Consider the following 20,630-nt stretch of genomic DNA (forward strand, 5'->3'; position numbering starts at 1 on the left):
CCCTGACCGCTCGGCCGGGACAGTCTGATGCTGATTGGCTGTCACGACTTCGCAGGACACCATACGCGCCAACGTAAGACTATTGCAGGCCTGCCAGTGCCCTCTTGCAGGGTAAACAAAGGGAAGAGGGACCTCGAGGGCTGTTCATATCGCTTGCGAAGATCATCGCTGACTTCGTTGACCTTGAGGCGCAACAACTCTATCACGGGAATGTAACAAACAAGATGGTTGATGAGTGTTCGAACGTGTGATCATACCCGGCGTTGCAAATCTTGTGCCAGAAGGCCGCTCAGAGTACCGTCCTTAGAGCCTTCATTGCAGCCTTTGCTGGCTGCGGGCCAGGACTTACTTTTCCAGCGGCCATCGTCACTGACACCACCATCACGCGCCTTTACATTCTCCGCCACTCTCACAAGCAGGTGACCACTTATCGCGGCCCAAATCACCGCTGTAGGAAAGCAGCGTCCTCGGTCTGACTTTTGGAGGCATCTGCTTTTGTCCAAGAGCCTCTGCACATGCCTTCGTACCCAACAAGTGTGCTTTGTGCGCTGGGAAAACGGAGACGATTGTCTATGCTTCACATCAGGCTGCGTTTGATGCTTCCAGCACCTACTTTGCGAAAAGAGGCTGTGTCACGGTCAATGAGACCATGTGACGATATCGACAACTTTCTCTCGCGGCATCGTTATTCGACGACTGTCGTTAATGGAAAGAAGAAGGTTTGCAGCCATGCAGGCTGCTCTGCGTCCTCAATACCAACCCCTAAGGCCAAGCGCCAACATGCCGCTTCCGTGCTGGCCTTCGTCTCTGCGAATGCTGGCGAAAGGGCTGACGTGAAGTGACGACCGGCCGATTGCGACCCTGCTTCGACCTTTGCTTCCGGTGCGCACACTTCTGCAGCTCCACATCTCAAGAGGCAGAAAAGCAAGGGGAAGGCGCATGAAGCAAGGTGAGTGTACGGTTAGATGTTGGCAGCGAAGTGAGTGTCCAGCAATACTACCCCTGGTGGTCTTAGTCGAGGTCAAGGCTGCATAGGAGACGCCCGGTAGGCTTCACAGCGCTGGGTAGGCGTCGCAAGTGGCTCTGTCCTTCCATCATTACGTGGCGAAGAGCAGCGTCAGAATACGAAGTTGCTTTGCACGCTCTCCGAGTGGCAGGGTGTCTCAACCTTGGACCCCGGACAGCCTCTTCGCCACCAACGTACTCACGATCCAGCCAGACGGATGCATTACTGACAAGTGCTGTTTCCTTGGCTTGTATTCTCAATCTCGACAGTCGCCTCGTCATCGTCAACAAGACGACCAACTTGCACACCTACGGGACCAGTTTACACGGCGTTGCGCATGCAGAGACCATCAACAACGAGGGTGGCTCTTCCGCGCATGCCAAGTGCACTACCCCAACCCCGGCCCCAGAGCCTAAGAAGAGGCGCATCGCCTCTGTAGACGTCGACACAGCAAAGATGCCAGGGTACAAGGAACACGTAGCTCGAAAGCGAGGGATCAAGAAGCAACGACAAGAGAGCTATGACACCGAGGGAGCAAGCAGCGGTCAACAATGCCCCATTTCGATGCCGGTGCCGTCACATCGCGGCGCATAGAGCAAAGGCCTACTCACTCCCCTCTGTCTTTCCGGGGTCAATCATACACTGCTTTTCGTCGTGTCCAATGCCCACGTCTTCTGTGGTCTTCTCCACGACCTCTGTCTTGTGCCTCTGTCTCTTCTTTTGTCTCTCGCCTCCCGGCGGTCGTCCCTGTGCCTCGGCTTTGTCTAGCCTCACATCTTCTGCCCGTTCTCTCCGTGGCTCGTCTCTTGTCTCTTGTCCCTCATGCCTGTTCCTCGTCTCTTGTACCCTGTCCTGCCTCTCCGGCGGCGGACTCTGTTAGTCAATGTCCATTTGGCTTCATTCCAGATCAGGGCGTGAGACACGACTCGATGAGATCTGTTTTCGCACCCGACTTACGCCGAGGATGCCTATTGCTCTGGAGCGTGGAAGCAAAGGCAGCAGCGGCGTCCCGGGGCGGTCCGAAGTGGTGCTGATTTGCCATGTGGCCGTGACCCTTCCCCTTCCTCCTTCGGTCTCCCCCTCCATTCTCCTGCTCCCTCCTCCTGCTCCCCCTCCTGCTCCCCCTCCTCCTCCTTCGCCTGCTGCCTCTTTCTTCTTCCATACGAGCTCATCTCACCAACTTCTTCCCTAATGTACTTCTGCCCTCTAATGGATACTCCTACTGTATACCTCAACCAGGCTTGAGCCCAGCTCTACGGCTACCGTTACGGCTGTCAACCGACCCACCCACGCTTCTACTGGGTCTGCCCTCGTCGGTGCAGGACTGAGCTTTCTCCCGAGCTCCCTACCCACTCGATTCGCCAAAGACATCCACAACGATTACTGGCGCAAATGAGCGACGGCAAGCGTCCAACAACAAGGCTGGCTCATGAAGCACTCCGTTTCCTTATGTCATCCTGGTTGGTCCGATCAAAGCGGCAGGTGAGCTTTCTCTCGGAATGAACGCGTCCACTGCCCCCCACTGATCTCCCAGTCGACCTCCTGCCCGCGCTATTGCGATGTTCAGCTACACGGTGAGCTCTCCGCCACCTGCCAAGAAAGCGCGCCACAAGAAGATTGCCAAGAATACCCATCCACTTAACAAGTGAGTCTTTGGTCGAATGTCAACGGTGGCGTCGCTCTCCAGCAGTACTACCTCTCGTGGCCTCGATCGTGATCGAGCCACCACAGGAGACACTCGGTAGACTTGACAGCGCCGGGGTAGACGTTGCGATATTGGGCCCTACCCCCTCTTCGTACCACGGTACGGAGCAGAGCAGCGTGAGGCTACGAACTTGCATTACCCCGTCTCGGCGGGTGGCCGGGTGACTACAATTGTGGAACCTGGAGAGCTTCGTCGCCACCGACGTACCCGATTGCTCCAGCCAGCGAGTGTATTGCTGACGATTGGATGATTGCCTCCCAAACATCACCTTCGAAAAGACGCTCAGTTACGGTCAACAAGACCACCCACTTAACAACCTCAGGCACGATTCTCCATGGCATCGCCCATGTGACGAGCGTCGTCAACCAGACGACGCCCTCATCCAGTCACGCAAGCTGCTCTACATCCACCCCCGTGCCGCAGACGAAGCCTTCACGAATCGCCTCCGTGGAGGTCGATGTGTCCAAGATGTCTGCGACAGCAAGAGTGGGCGCTCATCGAGATTACCACTAGACTCGAAGCAAGTGAGGAGAGTCTTAAGGAAACTCGACGAATGCTTGCACTACTCCCTCGGGTCTCCAAGGGCCCCACCTCTGGCACTCTGCCATCTTTCCTGCCTTCCTTATGCCCCGCCTTCTTCCCGAGGCCATCCTCAAGCAGCTTAGCCACCGAGGTCGAGCACCGCGAGCCACCAGCGACTGGCAAAAAGCGTGCTGCTTCGGTGTCGGAACTGGCTGAGCCTAACAATCATCCCCATGAGGTCCGCAACTTTCCTCCCTCAAGCCCGATCAAGCCCCGCCACAAGGGCAAGGGCAAGCAAATGCAGACGAGGTGAGTGTTCGGTCGAATGTGAGCAGTGACGTGGCTCTCTAGCAGTACTACCTTTGCTGGTCTTGGCTTCTCACCAAGGTCAAGACCCCAGAGGAGACGCCCGGTAGACGTGACAGCGCCGGGGTAGACGTCGCAAGAGGTCTTCATTGCTTGGCCATGGCCCTACCCCCTCTCCTGATCAGGAGCAGAGCAGCGTGAGGCTACGAACTGCATGGCCCGAACAACGGCAGGACCGAACAACGGGAGTCCGGGCGTCTACAATTGTGGAATTGGGAGAGCCCTTCACCAGTAACGTTTCCGATGCTTCAGCCCGACCAAACCGATGCTGACCCTCTGACTGTTGTCTTCGTGATGTCTGTCACAATCAACAAGGCCTCAAGTGGTAATCAACAAGGCGAGGAATCTCCACACCTCTGGGCCTATAACTTCCGGCGTGGCCAATCTGACAACCTGCTTCAACGAGAAGAACGCGACGATGGCAAACAACGCAAAGCGTCTCAGGATTGCGTCACAGGATGTGGACACATCGGGAATTCCTGGGTGGACTGCCCATGTTGCGCGAGTGCGCGGAAATAAGGAGGAGCGAAACGAGAGCGATGACGCCGAGGCACCAAGCAGCGGTCGCCAGCGCTCTGCTTCGATGCCGAGGCCGTCACGCCGCGACGCTTAGAACCACGGCCTGCCTCTGTCTAGCATCTCTTGCTTTCTACTTCCTGTTCCTGTGGCTCTTCTTTTTACCAGACATGAGGACAGTGCTAGCGCTATTCCACTAAGGTGAGTCACTTCTGACAAGGAGAAAGCACGTGTGTGCTCTCTACTGATCTTTCCTCGCCGTTCGGCACGTGCCATGATATTGTAACACCCACATGACCATGGTTCTACCGACAGCGAATCCAGTTGCCTGACTCTGGTCTTGCGATGATCTGAAGTAGTCTTCACTCTTAGACTACGGCAGCAGTATCATCTGGAGCGGCTGAGAGAGAAGAATGCCTCACTCGAGGCCACGGAACGCAAGATCAAGGAGACCCGCAAGATGATTGGCAAGATTCCGGCGTCCGAGTCCACCCACGGCGGCACGCTAGCTGCCTTCCTGCCTTCCTTCTTCCCGTCTCTTTTTCCCCGCACGGTACCAAGCAGCTCAGCCGGAGGGTCTCAGCACGATTCGCCGGTAGCGACTGCCGCCAAACGTCCTCTTCCTGAGTCTGAGGAGGATGAGCCTCAGATCCCTACCTCGCCTCCGTCGACGCCCAGTAAGAAGAAGAGGGTTACACAGCCAAGGTGAGTGCTCGGTTCAACGTGAACAGTGACGTGGCTCTCCAGCAAGACTACCTTTGGGGGCCTCGGTCGAGGTCGAGGCCCCAGAGAAGACGTCTGGTAGACTTGACAGCGCTGGCTAGACGTCGCAAGTGGCCCACCTGCCCCTCGTCGGCTACGGCCAAAGAGAGCAGCGTAAGGCTATGAACTTGAGTCATGAGTGGCCGGGGATCTACGTACAATCGAGCAATTGGAAGAGCCCTTCGCCAGTGACGTACCCGACGTCCAGCCAGACGAATACAATGCTGACCCCCTGAATGATGTCTCTCCGATGCCCGTCACTTTCAACCAGGCCTGTCATAATCAACAAGGCAAGGAACATTCACACTTCCGGCCCAATCAATAACGTGAGACAGCTCACAACATTTTTCGATGACAAGACAGCAGTTGCAGGGAAAGGAGCATCTGCTCACACCGGTTGCTCTGCACCGACCATTCCGCCTGTCGCCAAGCGAAGGCGAGTCGCTACAATCGATGTAGATTTGTCCAAGATCCCGGGGTACAATGCCCATGTGGATCGGCTTCGTGGCGCCCAGCAATCTTCCCACGAGGACAATGGAGCTGAAGCATCCGGCAGCGGTCACACTCGCGCTGTATCGATGCCTGGCCCATCCCTACAGGGCGAACAGGAGGATCTCCTCTCGTCGGCGTCTGCTTTCTCCATTCCACTCGTGTCTCGAGCTGGCGCCTAATTGACATAGTCTTTGTCGTATCTTTTGTCATTGCCTTCTTCTCGACATCTCACTCGCGCCGTGCATGTTGATTCTACTTTCCATACTCCTTGAATGATCATTGCAAATGTGGCAGAGAATAGGGCTTACAAGCCACCCATCGCAGACGTAGTGCGGGAAGTCGAAGAAGGCATCTTACTAATCGCTGTGTAACGAGAGAGGAGTTGTGATGGGGAGGGTGCCATGAGTTGCTTCTTTGCAGAGCCTTGCACTACCTAGGAAGGCATCCTCTATCGCCTCTTCTTCAGCTAGCTGCTGCTGCTGCCGCTGCTGCTCGAGGTGTGCGCTCGTGTGAGGTTGTTCGCTTTCCATGGTCCCGGCCTCTGCTGTACGAGGAGTTGCCTCTGAGCCTCTGCTTCCGCTCCGTTGACTTTTTCCCGGGCGCGCGGCAGGGCGTGAGTCGAGTCGAAGTGAGTGGCCGCGAGTGATTTTGGCTCCATCGTGGCCCGGAAGCTTTCTTCCTGCCATCCTCCTCCTCGACAGATCGCAGCGGCATCGTCCATCACCCTTTGGTTCGACCTTGTTCTGCCTGGCCATCCTCGGTGCTCACCTTACATCTCTTCCTCGCCCATCATGTCATCCTCGTCCGATGCCTCGATGAATTCGGCCAGCTCCTCCCGATCCGCCTCGCCTGTTCCCCTGGATGCTGCAACGCTGCGAGCCGAGGGCAATGAGCTCTTCAAGTCAAAGGCGTATGGCTCTGCTCTGGACAAGTACTCTGCCGCCATTGATCTCGAGGAGACACAGAGGATAGCTAGCAGAAAGGCCAAGGCCAACGGAGCAGCAGGCAGCCAGACAAATGGCTCCGCCCCGAATGGCGCCACTGCCGACTCGCTCTCCTCCCTCTATCTCAATCGCGCTGCTGCCCTCATGGCTCTGAACCGTCATGGCAAGGCAGTGAGCGACTGCCGCAAGTCTATTGAGCTACAGCAGGAGGCAGACGGCGAGGCCTCTGTCAAGAGTCAGCTCCGGTTGTGCAGAGCCCTCGTGGGATGTGGACAGCTAGACGAAGCTCAATCTCGCCTCAACTCGCTGCCCGACTCTGCCGAGACCCGGTCCCTCAGCTCTTCTTTGCAGCCTTTGCTCGCCAGCTGGGCGGCTGTACAGAGGGACACAGCTTCCGGAGAGCTTCGAATGGCCAGCTTCGCAATCGAGCAGCTCCTATCATCCTCTCTAGTCCCTGCCCCACCTCTCGCCTGGAAGATCCTGTCCCTGTCCCTCCTCTACATTCGCAACGATTCCTCGCTGCAGCAAGCCTCGAGCAAAGTCACAGATCTCTTGCGGACAGATCCGAATCATCCAGAGATTCTCTTGCTGCGTGCTCGAGTGCTCTTCGCTCAAGGAGACCTGACAAAGACTGTCCAACATACGCAAGCTGCGCTTCGCAACGATCCGGATCTCACTGCTGCAAGGGACCTGATGCGCTTCTCGCGGGCGATTGAGAAGACTAAAGAGGAGGGCAATACTGCCGCAAAGGGAGGAAGGTGGAGCGCAGCGAAGGACAAGTATACAGAGGCTCTGAGGGATCTCAAGGCCGAGAGCAGCGATGATCAGCCCAATGGTCAGACCAATGGTACTGGTAGTGACAAGTCGCCCATGGCTACTCTGCATCTCACAGAGGGCGGGTCGAGACAGCTGCGAGCTACACTCTACTCGAATCGGGCAACTGCCAACTTTAAGCTGAAGGCATACGACGCAGCCCTGTCAGACTGCAACTCCACCCTGTCCCTCATCCCGTCCTACTCCAAGGCCATTCGGACTCGAGCGCGTACTAGTCTAGCGCTCGATCTATTCGATGATGCGATCAAGGACTTCAAGGAGGCCATTGAGACCGCTACCGAACAGAATGAGACTCAGCAGCTGAAGAAGGAGCTGCAGCAAGCGCAGATGCTGCAGAAGCGATCTCTGCGCAAGGACCACTACAAGACGCTTGGCATCAAGCGCGATGCAGAGGAGAGCGAGATCAAAAAGGCCTACCGAGTCGCTTCTCTCAAGCATCACCCAGACAAGGGAGGCGACGAAGCCAAGTTCAAGGAGATTGGAGAGGCGTACAATATCCTTAGCGACCCTGCAAAGAGGAGACGATATGACAGTGGAGCTGATGATCCCGAGTCGGAGGTGCAGTCCAACCCCTTCGGCGGCGGTGGTGGAGTGGATCTGAGTGACCTCTTCGGACAGGGTGGTATGGGTGGAATGGGAGGCATGGGCGGCTTCCCCGGCGGTGGCTTCGGCGGCGGCGGTGGCTTTGGAGGCGCAAGACCACCGCCCGGCTTCCACTTCGGATGAGCAGGTGGTGAGGCTGCTTGACGCTAGACTTCCCATCTACTACTTCTGCTCCATCCCCTTCCCTCACTGTCTACACTGTACTGTCGTGCTCCATCTCCCGAGTGGATGATGACCTTTTAGACCTTGAGCCAGAATAAATAGACTTTTACCTCCCTCGAGGCGTCGTGCTTCCATGCATGAGTCCCGGCTTCCGTTCCTGCCTTCCGCGCACGGCACACCGGCGGCTGGCCACGACGCCGCCTCCACACGGCGACTGAGGCGGACAAGGGTTCAGTGCGAGGCGCTCCCCCCCGCACTCGGCTCTTCACCTTGACCTCCTGCTTCCAGCTGAGCCTCCACTGCTACTCACTCCTCCCATTCCCAGCACTTACCTCCTTCTTCCTCTCGTATGGTCTGACGTGGTGACGTGGCATATCCATACTTTCCCTTCTTTCCTCCTCCCTCTCTCTCGTTGCATCTAATCCTTGCTCAAGTCTTCCCACCATGGCCCCCGTTGCTACCTCCACTGCGCCCGAGCAGCTCAGCACTCTCCCTTCATCTGACGCAACCCCCAAAAAGTCCACAAAATCGGCATCCTCTTCTTCAGGCAAGGCTCATCCACTCATCGATCTTTACTCTGGCTCCTCTGAAGGACAGCAGTCCCAGACGGACACGCTGCGGGCAGAGATCCTACATGGACTTAAGGGATCCAAGACTTCTATTGTGCCTGGCTCGACGGAGGATGCTGAAGATGTCAAGTGGGCTTACAACAAGACGCTGCCGACGATGATCTTGTATGACGAGGAGGGGCTGAGGCTGTATGATGAGGTGAGTGCCGAGCTCGCCGTGTTGATGCTGTTGCAGCTCATGTGCAGTACTTCTGTTCGGCCTGCTGACCGGCTGTGCCTATTCCACGCTGCCTACACGTTCTTGCACAGCTCGTCAATGTACCAGAGTACTACCTTTGGAATGCCGAGACTTCCATCTTACAGCAACACGGCGCAGAGATTGCTCATCGACTCTTTGGCCTTCAGACACCCGCAACCCACGACCTGCTTCGGAAAGACAATGCTCAGCATACCCCACAGGACACGCGACGAGTCTGCGAAGAGTTGAACTCCCAGCAAAAGGCCAATGGTAACGGTCACTCCACAGTTGGGGAAAGTGCTTTCAACTCACGTCTGTCATCGGCTCAGAGCGCTGGCGGCTCGCCCACGCTCGTGGAGCTGGGTGCGGGCTCGCTCCGCAAGACCATTCACCTATTGCGAGCATTGAAGGACCTGCCCGTACCCCAGACGCACTACTATGCCCTCGATCTGGACAAGGCCGAGCTCAACCGTACTCTCTCCGACTTGCATCAGCAACTAGCTACCTCGGCGGACGATCCCAACACTGTCCTCTCTGGTAAAGTCGACATCCGAGGCATCTGGGCTACCTATGACCAAGGTCTCGATCTGGTCGGCAGGGATGGCTTGGACGCTGCAGAAAGCGCTCGTCGTTGCTTGATGTGGCTGGGCTCATCCATTGGAAACTTTGAACGAAGAGACGCTGCCGAGTTCCTCAAGAAGTGTGCTGATACGGCTCTGCGACCTGGTGATACTATGCTCGTCGGAATTGATAGGCGCAACACTCCTCGGGACGTTGAGCTTGCTTACAATGACCCTGCTGGCGTGACAAGATCGTTTATCATGAATGGCCTCAAGCATGCGGACAGGCTATTGGGAGGCAATGTTCTCAGCTCTGCTCGCTTCGAGTACCATGATCGATACAATGTCCTCGAAGGTCGTCACGAGAGCTACTACCGCTCGCTGGAAGAGCAGGATCACTCCCTGCCCGACGGCAGTACCGTGCATCTGGCAGCCGGCGAGCTTATCCACATCGAGCGCTCGTACAAGTACTCTGAGAGAGAGACCCTCGACGCTCTCGATCACGCAGGTCTCCGCGTTGTCCAGAAGTGGTCCACTCCTTCGTCCCCACACTACGACCTGTGGCTACTCGAGAAGCCACCCTTCCACTTCGAGTCGACGCGCTTGTGCACTGGCTGGAGGCAGAGTCTCTCGCAGGGCCTTTCCGTCGCGCAAGCTCACAACAGCAATGGCTCCCATGAATACGATGCCGACGGAGGTGCTTCATCACTGGCCGTTGGTCCTCGTCCGCAACCACACATCTCGTGGGGATCATGGGGAATCCCGACTGCGTCGGAGTGGAGCAAGGTTTGGAGTAGCTGGGATACCATCACCTTGACCATGATTTCTCGCAAGTTGCTCCACCAGAAGCCGATTGATCTGCGACATATCTGCCTCTTCTACATCGGACATATCCCTGCATTCGTCGACATTATGCTGCTCAAGACTTTGCCGGATCTCAAGGCCATCGACGAGCACTACAATGCCATCTTCGAGCGTGGCATTGACCCGCATGTGGATGATCCGACGCAGTGCCATGCTCACAGCGAGGTACCTCAGCGAGAGGAAGACTGGCCACGAGTTGAAGAGATCCTCGCCTATCGCGAACTGGTGATGAGGAGGGTCGAAGACATCTATCACGACGTCGCTAGTGGCAAGCGCAGCATGGACCGTCGGCTAGCGAGGACCCTGCGAATGGCAATGGAGCACATTGAGCTCCATCAAGAGACGCTCCTCTACATGCTTGCACAGTCCCCCAACACACTCCCTCCAAAAGACGTCTCACCTCCCGACTGGGCCTCTCTTTCCCGTGTCTGGGACCAGCAGGACGCTCGACAGGGAGGTCAAGAGGCTCGCGAGGCTCTGCTCTACTTCAAAGCCGATAAGGTCGACCTTGGTCACAACGACGATGACGAAGAAGACTTCGATATCCGTACGACAAAGGTCTCAGACGATGTCTCATCCCTCAATGCCCAGCTCGCTCAACCTGAATTTGGATGGGACAATGAGACTCCTGTGCGAAAAGTACAGACGGGCGCCTTCTCCATCATGGCCACTCCTGTCAACAATGAACAATACGCCTCCTTCCTCAAGGCCACTGGATCGAGCGACTATCCTTCTTCTTGGATCGAAACCGCCTCTTCGACCTCTCCGTACAGTGTCCGCACCGTCTTCGGTCCAGTGCCAATGTCCGTCGCCCGTCTCTGGCCTGTACAAGGCTCTGGATCTCAACTACGAAAGTATGCAGCCTGGAAGGGAGGTCGACTCCCCACTCACGCCGAGCTACGCCGTTTCCTCGACGCCAGCACCTCACCACAATGCGTCGACCGACCAGGCACCAACGTCGGTTTCCGCAACTGGCACCCCGTCCCTGCTGATCTGCCCCGCGTAGACGGGGACGGCCTTGTCATCCCAGGCCACAATGGCGGTGTGTGGGAGTGGACCTCTACGGCATTCATGGACTATCCAGGCTTCCGTGCCTCTGCACTCTACCCGGCTTACTCGGCCGACTTTTTCGATGGGAAACACGACGTGGTGCTGGGTGGCAGTTGGGCTACCACGCCTAGTGTTGCTGGAAGACGAACGGTCTGCAATACCTACCAGAGGGAATACCCTTATAGCTTCATTGGCGGACGAGTCCTCTTTGATGAAGAGACGACCGTCAAGGGTCCGAGGAGCCCAGTCAGGAAGTAGGCACTTCCCTTGAGCTTTGGGCACGTCACGACTTGATCTCGCTTCTGCTTTCGTCTCTCTTGTCATCTGCCTTCTCTATGGAACGAGTGTACCGCGCCCTTACGCAGCATCGGTACCTTTCCTGCGCTCTTTGCTGCTCGCACGTAACTTATGTCATCGAGTTTCCTTTCTTGCTTGAATGCACGCCTCCGGACTGAATAAGAGCGGAAGTTCGAAGGAGGACGGAACGGGATGCTATGAATTGAACAACGGCTAGCCAGACATGAATGACGAATGAAGATTCACCACGATCGAGGCTTCTTCATGAGCCGGACAGGGTGCCCTTTGCTCTGGGTCAGACAGTGGTCCGCCGGTGAAGTACGACGATGAGTTCCAATGCAGGAACCACCATTCGCTTTGAAATTCTTGCCCAGAGCAAGCGATTGTTTACCGACGGCAAGCACCCCTGACCGGGCAGGCCAATCTGTGGCCCTAGACCTCAATGTGCACGGCTGGGGAATTCCGGCCTGGGCCGGCTGAGAGGACCGATATGGGGTCGCTGAGGGTCTGCCTTACTCCCCGGATCGAGGCAATCGGAATTTCACAGGGGTCTTCGGGCTCGCAGGGCAGAAACAACTGGAATGCGTCAGATGAACTGCCGTACGCAATTGAAGAAGTTTGTGTGATGCTATAGCAACTCAAGAGAACATCTGATTCAATTCACGATCACTGATGTCGGCCGGATCATGAGTCGCAGTCGAGGGAGAAACGCAAACGGATCTGCATACAGAGGCAGGCTCTGCTTCGTCTTGCAGTCTGTCCAGTGCTGCTCATCAGCAATTGACGTTACCAGGTATACCCACGGGCGTGCAGTCCATCTCACAACGCCTGGTGGTTCCCTCTCGGCTTTCAAATAGTGCCCAGCAACCGCTGCCTCGGGGGCCTGATAGAACGGGGAGGATTCGGGTCAGCTCAATGCCTCCCATCATCTGCAATGACCTGTACTGACCTTTGATAGTCCACTTTCCTTGTTCATCTTTGCAGACTGGCTCTCTGAAAGTATCCAATCTACATCCATCTCTATTCAGGTGAGGAAATGTGATGAACCGAGCCTTGGTGAGCAGGCGAACCTGGTGACAGGAGGTGATTTTTGCCCTCAACTCACGGACATCGAATGAATTTTCCATCCTTATCCTTCCTAGCGCAGTGAGCGGCTGCCGAACCACCGCGAACACAAAGGGGGGATCGTCAGAGGACTGAGAACTCCAGGTCAAGCGTAAGACAGCCAGTAGCATGGGGACGAAGTTCAGTTCTCACCACTGGTACCGCTTACGCAAAGGAGTGCCGTTGCAAAAGCCATAATGATGATGGAAGCGAAACGCATGGTGAGATTGTTCGCCGAGTAAGGCTGTGGAGCTGTCGTGAAGAGATGTGGTAAGGAGTGAAAGACGGGGTATCGCGGGCTGGTTTCCTGTAGCTGCCTCGGACATCTCCCTCCGACCTGGCCTAGTGAGCGGCTCCGGATTGCTCCCTGTGCCTCGGCGTTCCTTGGCACTCATCGGGCCCTGATTAAGATGACAGCAGGTATTTCCAACGGCACTTGATTCATCAAAGCTATTCCGCTCCGTAACAGTCACGGATGTTCAGCGCCGAAGCGACACGGTCTTGCACGATGGAAAATAAGGAGAGCACAAGTTCACAGGGACTCTAGGGTCATCATTACCATAAGTGCAACACATGCTTGTACTGCAGTACTACGAGCAAGCCATGCTTGTATGTCGTAGTCAGAACGAGGAACGCTTCAAGAGACTACTCTCCTACGTGCTCTGGCGGTCCTGCGGTTGCTCAAACGCAGGAGATACCAGCGGCGCCATTGTCGAGACTGCAATGAATGGGGCAGCGCTTGGGCCCGTCCTGTCGATCTCTGAAGAGAGCCCAGCACGCACTGTCTTGGACACCTGAAAAGACATAGCTGGGAACGGGTCAGAGTCTACCGGATCACTCTCGTCGTACCGCACTCTATACTGACCCTTGACGATCTTGCCATCGGCCAGCTTACAGGCAGGAAATTTCATTGTGTCGACATCACAACCTCCCCTAGGAAATACAGGACACGTTTCAGCTTGAGTATGCTGAGCAACAGCACATCTCTCTCTGAACATCAAGGGTAGCTACTTACGGACATCCCAAGTAGGTACCCGTGTTGGCATCTTTGACAGCGCACATGTCAGCGTTCGCGCTGCTCGCGCTGAGCAAGCAGAGCAACGTAGTTGCCAGAACGGAAAGCGTGATGGAGGCGAAGCGCATTGTGACACAATGAGGCTGCGAGGTGAGATGGGTAGTACGGAGAGGGTGTCGACTGAAAAGGTACAGGCTTCGCCGTGACCGAATCTTTTGTACTACACTGCACACCTGTCTCGCCCGGCCGGGTGACCGGCTTCATATGTGTCTGTACCTCCACTCGCTGTACTGTACCTTTGGGCATACTGTGCCCTGACTTTCATGGCATTGAGAGAAGTTCTCTCGGCGAGGGTTGGCGCTCGAAGTGAAGACCGTCAAGTGCCGACTTGCATCACACCACCAGCCTGGAGCCTTTGCAGGCAGTCGGGAAGCACACATTGTCAAAGGGGAGCTGTTTCGATCCGTCATGAGGTGACGGAATCACTATACCCCTGAGAGGGCTGACACAAGTGGTAGAGCTAGGTCATAGCTGTCGTCCCGTAGGCTCACGGGCATTTCACGATGCTCAAACGCAGGAGTAGCCCACTGGGCCATTGTCCAGGCTGCAGTGAAGATCACAGTGCTTGCTTGTCTCCTGGGGATCATTCAAGCGCAACCAGCACCCACTGCCTCGAATACCTAGAACAACAGATGCCAGAGAAAAGGCGCAAAGACGGTCAGCGCCCCATACATCTCTTCGCCACCGGTGTTCTACTGACCTATCGCCTTGTCTCCATTGGTCTGTTTACAGATTGGCGCCCTGGATGTGTCTACATCACATCCTCCTCTATCGTGGACATAGGAGGGGGTCTCTCTGTTGAGTCTGCTCGCCACGTATCTGCCGTGGCCTTTCGTCATGCAGTAGCTCACTCACGGACAGCTGTAAAATTTGTCTTGTGCATCCTTGATGTTACAGGTCTTTGCTGTAGGGCAAAAGAGCCAAGGGTAGGGCCAGGCGTGTCAGAGCACGGTCCTGACAGCGGTCGCGGATGAGATGGTGTAGCTCACTCACTACTTGCGCTGCTTGGGCTAATCAAGCTGAGCAGAGAGATTGCAAGAACGAAGATCGTGATGGCAGTATGACGCATCTTGGGTCGATGAAGGCGTAGAAATGCAGAATCACAAGGTGGAAAGCAGTGAAGTAGGATGCAAGAGTAGACTGCACCGACTACACAGCCTGGCTGCTCTACTTGCATCGGCTATCTCACGAGTTGGGCTCGGAGCTCTGCGTCACACTGTTGCTTCGCCTACATCAATGTACCTTTCCGCGCGCCCTAGCTTTCATGGAGACGACACCACTTCTCCGGGCCGAACCGCGCTCTCCACGAGCTTCCGGGTCACACCGGATGCAATGACCGTGTCCCAACGATAAGCTCACCGTACAAAGTACAGTTTGCACCAAGCGCTGTTGATATTCTTTCGCATGCGACACGCAGAGTGCGTGAAGGTCTACATGGACGAGAAGCAAGAAAGTATGGCCTACTTGTGAATTGATCGTAGGATGTATACAGGGTTAAAGGCTCGCGTGTGGTTCGCACGGCGACTTTGGTAGATACAAGGCTATAGGCTACGACCAATGTGGGCTTGTTGTTGCTCAAAGACCATGACAACTGTCTAGGCCTTGTTTAGCAATCAAGGGCTTAGCCTTGACGTGCCTACTGACGAGATCGGGGTTCTAAGATTGGGCCTATAAGATGGCTTCCATTGTGCTCCCGTCCGCTTCAGTGAGCAAAAACGTCCTCGAAAGTCTCACGCTCTTCAGCATCCTCATCCCCGAGACCTTCCTCTTGGCTCTCCATCGCCTCCATCGGCAGAGCCTCTATCTCGTCAACACCCACCCGAGCCAGGAGCTTCTCTCCCCAACTGCTGTAGGGCAGCCGGACGTGCTCCTGCTCTCGCAGACGCCTACCCCTGCTGATGGTTGCGGGCGAGATCCGCTTGAGCCAATCAACAATCGGTCGTTCGTCAACACACACCCTCCGTAGCTTGTTGAGACCTAAGAGTAACAAGCGGATGTTGTCCTCGGTGTAATCTCCATTTGGATTGATTCGATCCAGAGATGCCAGGGGGAGGGGCAGTTCAGAGCCAGAAGGGTCACGGCACGTTGTCTCTGTGACCATCACGCGCTTGACCACTCGGACGATCTGCTCGAGCGTCAGAGGACCCTCAATGGCAGAAACGTGGTGACTGCGATGTTTTGGCCTCGCAGGCCTCTTTGCCCAAGCCTCGACGACGGCGAGAGACATCGTTTCGTGATCCACTCTTGACAACACGGCCGGGCAGAGCATCCCGTTGGCGCCCACTTCGAAGCGGCAATCTTCACCCAGATGCGCAATCAACACCATCGCCTCCTCGAGGTCAAAGGCTTGCTTGACGAATTTGCATCCGACGTGCAAGAGGTGGATGTTGTCGTCCGAGTAAATGCCTCTGTTGCTGCGCGGGACTATGGCGTCCAAGTACCATGCTTGGCAAGATGGTGCCTGGGCCATAGGGAGACATTCCCAGTGAGGGCACCATTTCTGCCTCGCAGATCCGACAACAGGGTTCCTCAACGAATGCCTCGCTCGTAGATACATATAAGCGATGAGCTTCCGAGTGGCGATCCGGATGTCCTTGGCCCATGCCCGTGCGACTGACGGCCTGTAGTGCTCGCAAAGAGAAGAGACAGCTGCTCCTGGCCGAAAGCGGGATGACGTCGTCAGCGACGCAACCGTTTGAAGTCTCTGAAAAAGCTGGGCGTTGGCAACCAGACCTTCTGCGGCCCTTTGAAGCTCCCAGGAGATCTGACTCCTTCTGCCAGACCAGCATCTCGACTTCGTAAGGAACGATGTGCGACAAAGTGGTTGCATAGACGGGCTGATCCGTCTCCACGAGGGCACGCGCAACGGTACTGTCAGCCACCCTGGACCAATCCTGTCTAGCAAGCGGGTGGTATGCTTGTAGAAACAGGAAGCAAAGCATCTTGACTATGGATGGCGTGTCGTAGTACAGTACAAGTGTACCGCAGCGGCCGCCTGATCAAGGTCGCTGCATTCGTCAAAGTATCGCACAATTGCCTCCAGCACTCGTAACGCTTCTTCGACCAGAATGCGAGGGGATCAGCTGTCTCCAATCCTCTGGGCTGACCAGGGAAACCTTGGCAAGAGTACGTCCGACGTCGAAGTGTTGGCTTGAAGAGGGGCAGTAGCAGCACGTTTGACGTGCGCAAGCCAAGACATGACTGACTCGTGGGGTCGGAAAGCGGGTATCTGAGTGTTCGGGATTAAGCGAGTGGAGCTGACTATTCAGTGATCTGCATCCTTGCTTTCCCGCACCTGTACCTCACGTATCGTCTGCTCACCAATGATTCAACCTCTTCAATCTCCATCCGACCGGCAATGCGCACCAGCTGTGGCCCCGCATCAGCCGCCACGACACCTCCGAAGCCGGTGATCAGACGCTTCCAGACATTGTGGTGCATCGAATTCCTGTTGAAGCGACTCAGCAGCGATGCCCAGCGATCAGCCCTGGTGGCGTCTTGGCGTCGGCTGTGGGCCACTTGGTATAGGACGCACAATCGATGGCGCGTTTGCGAGACGAGCCATCGCGTCCACGATGCTTTCTGCTCGACCTTTGGGCAGAGGGTGGCAGGCCCTGTTGGATTCCACCGATAACAGGGGACCCCCCATTGACCACAATGCTGCCGAACCGAATTTTATATGTGTTCAGTTGAACAGCCATTTTTCCTCAGTCGTTTTGGAGGTGTCTAGCGGTGCGCGGAGGAACGGTGAGTGTCAATTCTTCGAACATGCATAAGCGAGATGGCGGTGTCTCGAGTGCGACTTGCATGCATAGAGCTCGTGTTGCCCGCATGGGAATGACTCACCTCAAAGACCGATGTTTTGTGCCTTGTAAGAAGCTCATCGAGCAGAGCTTGATTGCTTCCAGTAGAACTCGGGACGAACTTGCCTGCGATACCTTCGATCGTGTGAATTGAATGGTGACCGTGAAAGACACAGAGACCCAGGTGATGACAAGCCATGAAGTTGGAAGTCATGAAGGCCAAGCCCCGTAGACAGTTTCCCATGCCTCGTTTGCCAGAGTCAAGTCTCTGCACGGTTGATGACAAAGTTGAGGGTACAAGGTTGGAGGTACAAGGTTGGTACAAGGTTGAATGGACGCATGGGATTGTTGACATCGTGCGTAGTGTGCTGGCTTGTTCGTTAGCATCTAGGCCACTCGACCCCTGATCTGTTGCTTGGTTGCCGTGTACTGTTGCGAATCGGAACGCTCCTGCACTTGTGATTGCAGAGATGTTGAGGGTGATTCGGTGAAAAGAAGAGGCAGCAGTCGTTGAGGCGTAGAAGGAGGTTCAGTTGCTCTGGTAGTGCGTTGATGCTGATGCGGTGGTTGCTGTGGCTAGGTTCGTTGATGGGTGAAAGGTGGAACTTGATCCTCACAGGGCGTTGATCCTGCTGCTGTTCTTGTCGAGAAGAAGGGATGGAAGCTTTCCCACGAGAGAACAGGCCTGTCTCCTTTTGCTGCTCTCGCTCTGCTCCCGTTGACGCAAGCTCAGTCTTGTCCGTCTGAAAGTGATGCAAGATGGCTGACTAGATCCTTCGTTTACGACGATGGTGTCGATGTAGTAGGCTGATTAGATGATCTCCTTGGCCTGCCGCTGTCAGAGTCCGATGTTGTCTAAAAAAGGCAAGGCGGAGCGTGGAAGAGTGGCGACTATCAATTCTCCGAACGTGCATGCATAAGCGAGACTCGCTGACGGGCTGCCCTCATGTTGAGAGTGTCTTACCTTCTGGGTATACGTGAGTCTGACGTGGTATCGTCGGAAGGCGCTGGACAGGTTGGGTGACAACTACTAGGAGAGGGAATGATTGACTGTGAGGATTGGAAGAGAAGTCATGGCAGCGAGGCATGAAAATTTCATGGGCGAGCGCGGTGAAAAAAGGGGGCGAGAAGAGCTTGCGGCGCCCCGCACACGTGCAACGGGGCCCCGCGCTGACCCCCGTTCCGGCCTCCAGAGAGCCCTCGTGCACGTGTGGCTCTTGTGCTGCCACTCCACTCGAAGTCTCCGAACGCACAGTCCAACGTCCTTTCGAGCCTTGGCACTTGGAGTGTGGAGACCAAGTCGTATCGGCCTCTGTCTCTTCCCACCGCCGACGGTTCTTACCCCGCGATACATCCTCCTAGACCACCCTTGATGATCATCATCAAGCTTGGTCCTCATTAGAATGGCCACACAACAGCACGCACATCCTCCATTCACCACAACATCGAGCCAATCTAGGACCCCTGAGGCCAGCACCGCTTTCGTAGGCATGTATATTATGGTCGAGGACCAAGGTCGATTTCAGGACGGGTCACAAGGACAATACGGCTAAGGCCAGAAGCTCGTCTACACTGGGGCTAGTGAGCACCCACAATAGCCCCATTGCAGAGCCCGATCGGCTTTGGCAGGCTCAAATGCAGCCAAAATTTCCTGTTGCACCGCCAGGGCTGCATTGAAGGCTACAGCTCTTGGGCTTCTCCTTTGGGTTGCTGTAGATGAGCCAGCAACCCGTGTTGCCTTGACCTGAGGCACAGATTTGGAAGTCGGAAACCAAAGTGAGCATACAGTTCATGGTGAAGTTGCACGCTGGCAGGGCTCTTTACTCACCTCTTGGGTACGTCCCGTCTGCAGCTCTGCAAGCCGCCTCCTGCTTGGTCCCAACGTCACACCCTCCACTACCGTAATGATGCAAGAGAGGGCTTCAGTCTCCTGAGCAATCATCAACGCCGTTCGTAGCTACTCACGGGCAGAAGGCGAACAAGCCATGCGCATCTTTCGTACCACACTGCATAGCTGTTCATTCAAGAGTCGAAATGGCAGTGTCAGAGCCTTCAACTCAGGGGTGTCTACGGCGTCTGCCGATGGTAAAGCGGAGTCACCTACCATTGGCACCGCTCGAGTGGAACAAGCAAAGCAACGTTGCCGCAAGGACAGTGAGCGTGATGGAGGAGTAGCGCATGGTGCTTCTATGAGGATGCTAAGATTATCTTGGACCAGTTGGGAACGATGTCCCTCCTTAGCCTCACCTTTTGAAGTGCACCGCCTCGGCTTCTCCTCTCGGACCGCGCTCGGTGAACTATTTCGGGATTTCACATTCACATGCCTCGTTTGGTTGTGCCTTTGCTTCAAATTTGCCCTGACATTCAATCATATAGTGCAGGATGGGCCCTCTGTGGTGACGGCACCATCTTCCGGCTCGCATCAGACGGGGGCCACGACTCTCGATGGTGCAAGACTGCACAGCACTGGGATAGTGCGGCTCAACAGGGGCTCACATTAGGATAGGGACTCGAATCGGATATAACGCTCTCGTCATAGGCTGCGTGACGGCTCTGGTCCTTCTACTGCATCCAGCGCCACATCTCTGCTCAATAGGATCCTCCCAGGCAAGTGCCACTGTGGCACGAGAATTTGCACATCAGTCCCGTGCCCCGACCCTGCTCATCAGCGGCATAGCAGCCCTGAATCGAGGTATCTGAAGGAGAATCGATGACAATGGAGAAGCAAGTCAGCTCTGCGCCCGCCATGTGGTTAATCGAACAAGTCTTGTTACGGACCCTTCTTGTACGTTCCATCGCTTTGTCGGCAGGCTATTGCCTTGTCACTACCAACATCGCATCCACCTCTTTTGGTTTTTTGCGGGGCGGGGGCTTCAAATTTGTTGAGCGAACGTGTCTGCTGATGGGCACTGCTATACGTAGCTACTCACGGGCATGCAATGAAGGCGTTCTCCCTCTTAGAAGCACAAATGAGATTGGTACCTGTAAAGACGAAAGAAATAGTCAGCGTGCTGTCAGCTTTCATAAAGAAACCGCGAATGCTGGCTTACCGTTAGCAGCACTTGCACTGAAGAAGCACAGCAATGTGGTTGCGAGGATGGTCAGGCTGAGGGAAGTGTAACGCATAGCGATTGATCTGGGCTGGGAATGGGTAGACA

General features: G+C 55.6%; 7 protein-coding genes across 7 annotated transcripts; 5 read left to right on the plus strand and 2 right to left on the minus strand.

The window, feature by feature from the left end:
- Nucleotides 1-1,305: 1,305 nt before the first annotated feature.
- BCV69DRAFT_221607 (hypothetical protein) lies at nt 1,306-2,219 on the plus strand. Its single transcript, XM_025489823.1, has one exon. The coding sequence runs from the start codon at nt 1,558-1,560 to the stop codon at nt 2,038-2,040; it is 483 nt and encodes a 160-aa protein (XP_025347314.1). The 5' UTR covers nt 1,306-1,557; the 3' UTR covers nt 2,041-2,219.
- Nucleotides 2,220-2,565: 346 nt separating this feature from the next.
- On the plus strand, nt 2,566-4,920 carry BCV69DRAFT_277913 (hypothetical protein; the record flags this gene model as incomplete). Its single annotated transcript, XM_025491176.1, has 7 exons — nt 2,566-2,651; nt 2,990-3,164; nt 3,193-3,542; nt 3,915-4,193; nt 4,284-4,316; nt 4,488-4,820; nt 4,863-4,920. The coding sequence occupies 7 exons, from the start codon at nt 2,566-2,568 to the stop codon at nt 4,918-4,920; spliced, it is 1,314 nt and encodes a 437-aa protein (XP_025347315.1).
- A 1,120-nt stretch (nt 4,921-6,040) lies between these two features.
- On the plus strand, nt 6,041-8,028 carry BCV69DRAFT_283696 (DnaJ-domain-containing protein). The gene has a single exon (XM_025492798.1). The coding sequence runs from the start codon at nt 6,161-6,163 to the stop codon at nt 7,871-7,873; it is 1,713 nt and encodes a 570-aa protein (XP_025347316.1). The 5' UTR covers nt 6,041-6,160; the 3' UTR covers nt 7,874-8,028.
- Nucleotides 8,029-8,356: 328 nt separating this feature from the next.
- On the plus strand, nt 8,357-11,451 carry BCV69DRAFT_277915 (hypothetical protein; the record flags this gene model as incomplete). The annotated part of the gene is made up of 2 exons (XM_025491177.1): nt 8,357-8,680; nt 8,791-11,451. 2 exons carry the CDS (start codon nt 8,357-8,359, stop codon nt 11,449-11,451), a joined length of 2,985 nt encoding a protein of 994 aa, XP_025347317.1.
- A 1,796-nt stretch (nt 11,452-13,247) lies between these two features.
- BCV69DRAFT_299898 (hypothetical protein) lies at nt 13,248-13,737 on the minus strand (the record flags this gene model as incomplete). The annotated part of the gene is made up of 2 exons (XM_025494382.1): nt 13,248-13,527; nt 13,610-13,737. 2 exons carry the CDS (start codon nt 13,735-13,737, stop codon nt 13,248-13,250), a joined length of 408 nt encoding a protein of 135 aa, XP_025347318.1.
- Nucleotides 13,738-15,108: 1,371 nt separating this feature from the next.
- On the minus strand, nt 15,109-16,993 carry BCV69DRAFT_221682 (hypothetical protein). Its single transcript, XM_025489824.1, has 2 exons — nt 16,991-16,993; nt 15,109-16,898 (listed from the first exon to the last, which is right to left on the minus strand). The coding sequence occupies exon 2, from the start codon at nt 16,497-16,499 to the stop codon at nt 15,372-15,374; it is 1,128 nt and encodes a 375-aa protein (XP_025347319.1). The 5' UTR covers nt 16,500-16,898; nt 16,991-16,993; the 3' UTR covers nt 15,109-15,371.
- A 2,180-nt stretch (nt 16,994-19,173) lies between these two features.
- BCV69DRAFT_221901 (hypothetical protein) lies at nt 19,174-20,078 on the plus strand. The gene is made up of 2 exons (XM_025489825.1): nt 19,174-19,248; nt 19,325-20,078. Exon 2 carries the CDS (start codon nt 19,458-19,460, stop codon nt 19,971-19,973), a length of 516 nt encoding a protein of 171 aa, XP_025347320.1. The 5' UTR covers nt 19,174-19,248; nt 19,325-19,457; the 3' UTR covers nt 19,974-20,078.
- The last annotated feature ends 552 nt before the right edge of the window (nt 20,079-20,630 follow it).

Source organism: Pseudomicrostroma glucosiphilum (genome assembly GCF_003144135.1).
Source record: "Pseudomicrostroma glucosiphilum strain MCA 4718 unplaced genomic scaffold BCV69scaffold_9, whole genome shotgun sequence".
Lineage (NCBI taxonomy): Eukaryota > Fungi > Basidiomycota > Exobasidiomycetes > Microstromatales > Microstromataceae > Microstroma > Microstroma glucosiphilum.

What these genes read in the sequence shown, in the direction of transcription:
- BCV69DRAFT_221607 (XM_025489823.1), top strand. Translation starts at nt 1,558, where the DNA reads ATGCCCCATTTCGATGCCGGTGCCGTCACATCGCGGCGCATAGAGCAA.
- BCV69DRAFT_283696 (XM_025492798.1), top strand. Translation starts at nt 6,161, where the DNA reads ATGTCATCCTCGTCCGATGCCTCGATGAATTCGGCCAGCTCCTCCCGA.
- BCV69DRAFT_221682 (XM_025489824.1), bottom strand. Translation starts at nt 16,499, where the DNA reads ATGCAACCACTTTGTCGCACATCGTTCCTTACGAAGTCGAGATGCTGG.
- BCV69DRAFT_221901 (XM_025489825.1), top strand. Translation starts at nt 19,458, where the DNA reads ATGCGCATCTTTCGTACCACACTGCATAGCTGTTCATTCAAGAGTCGA.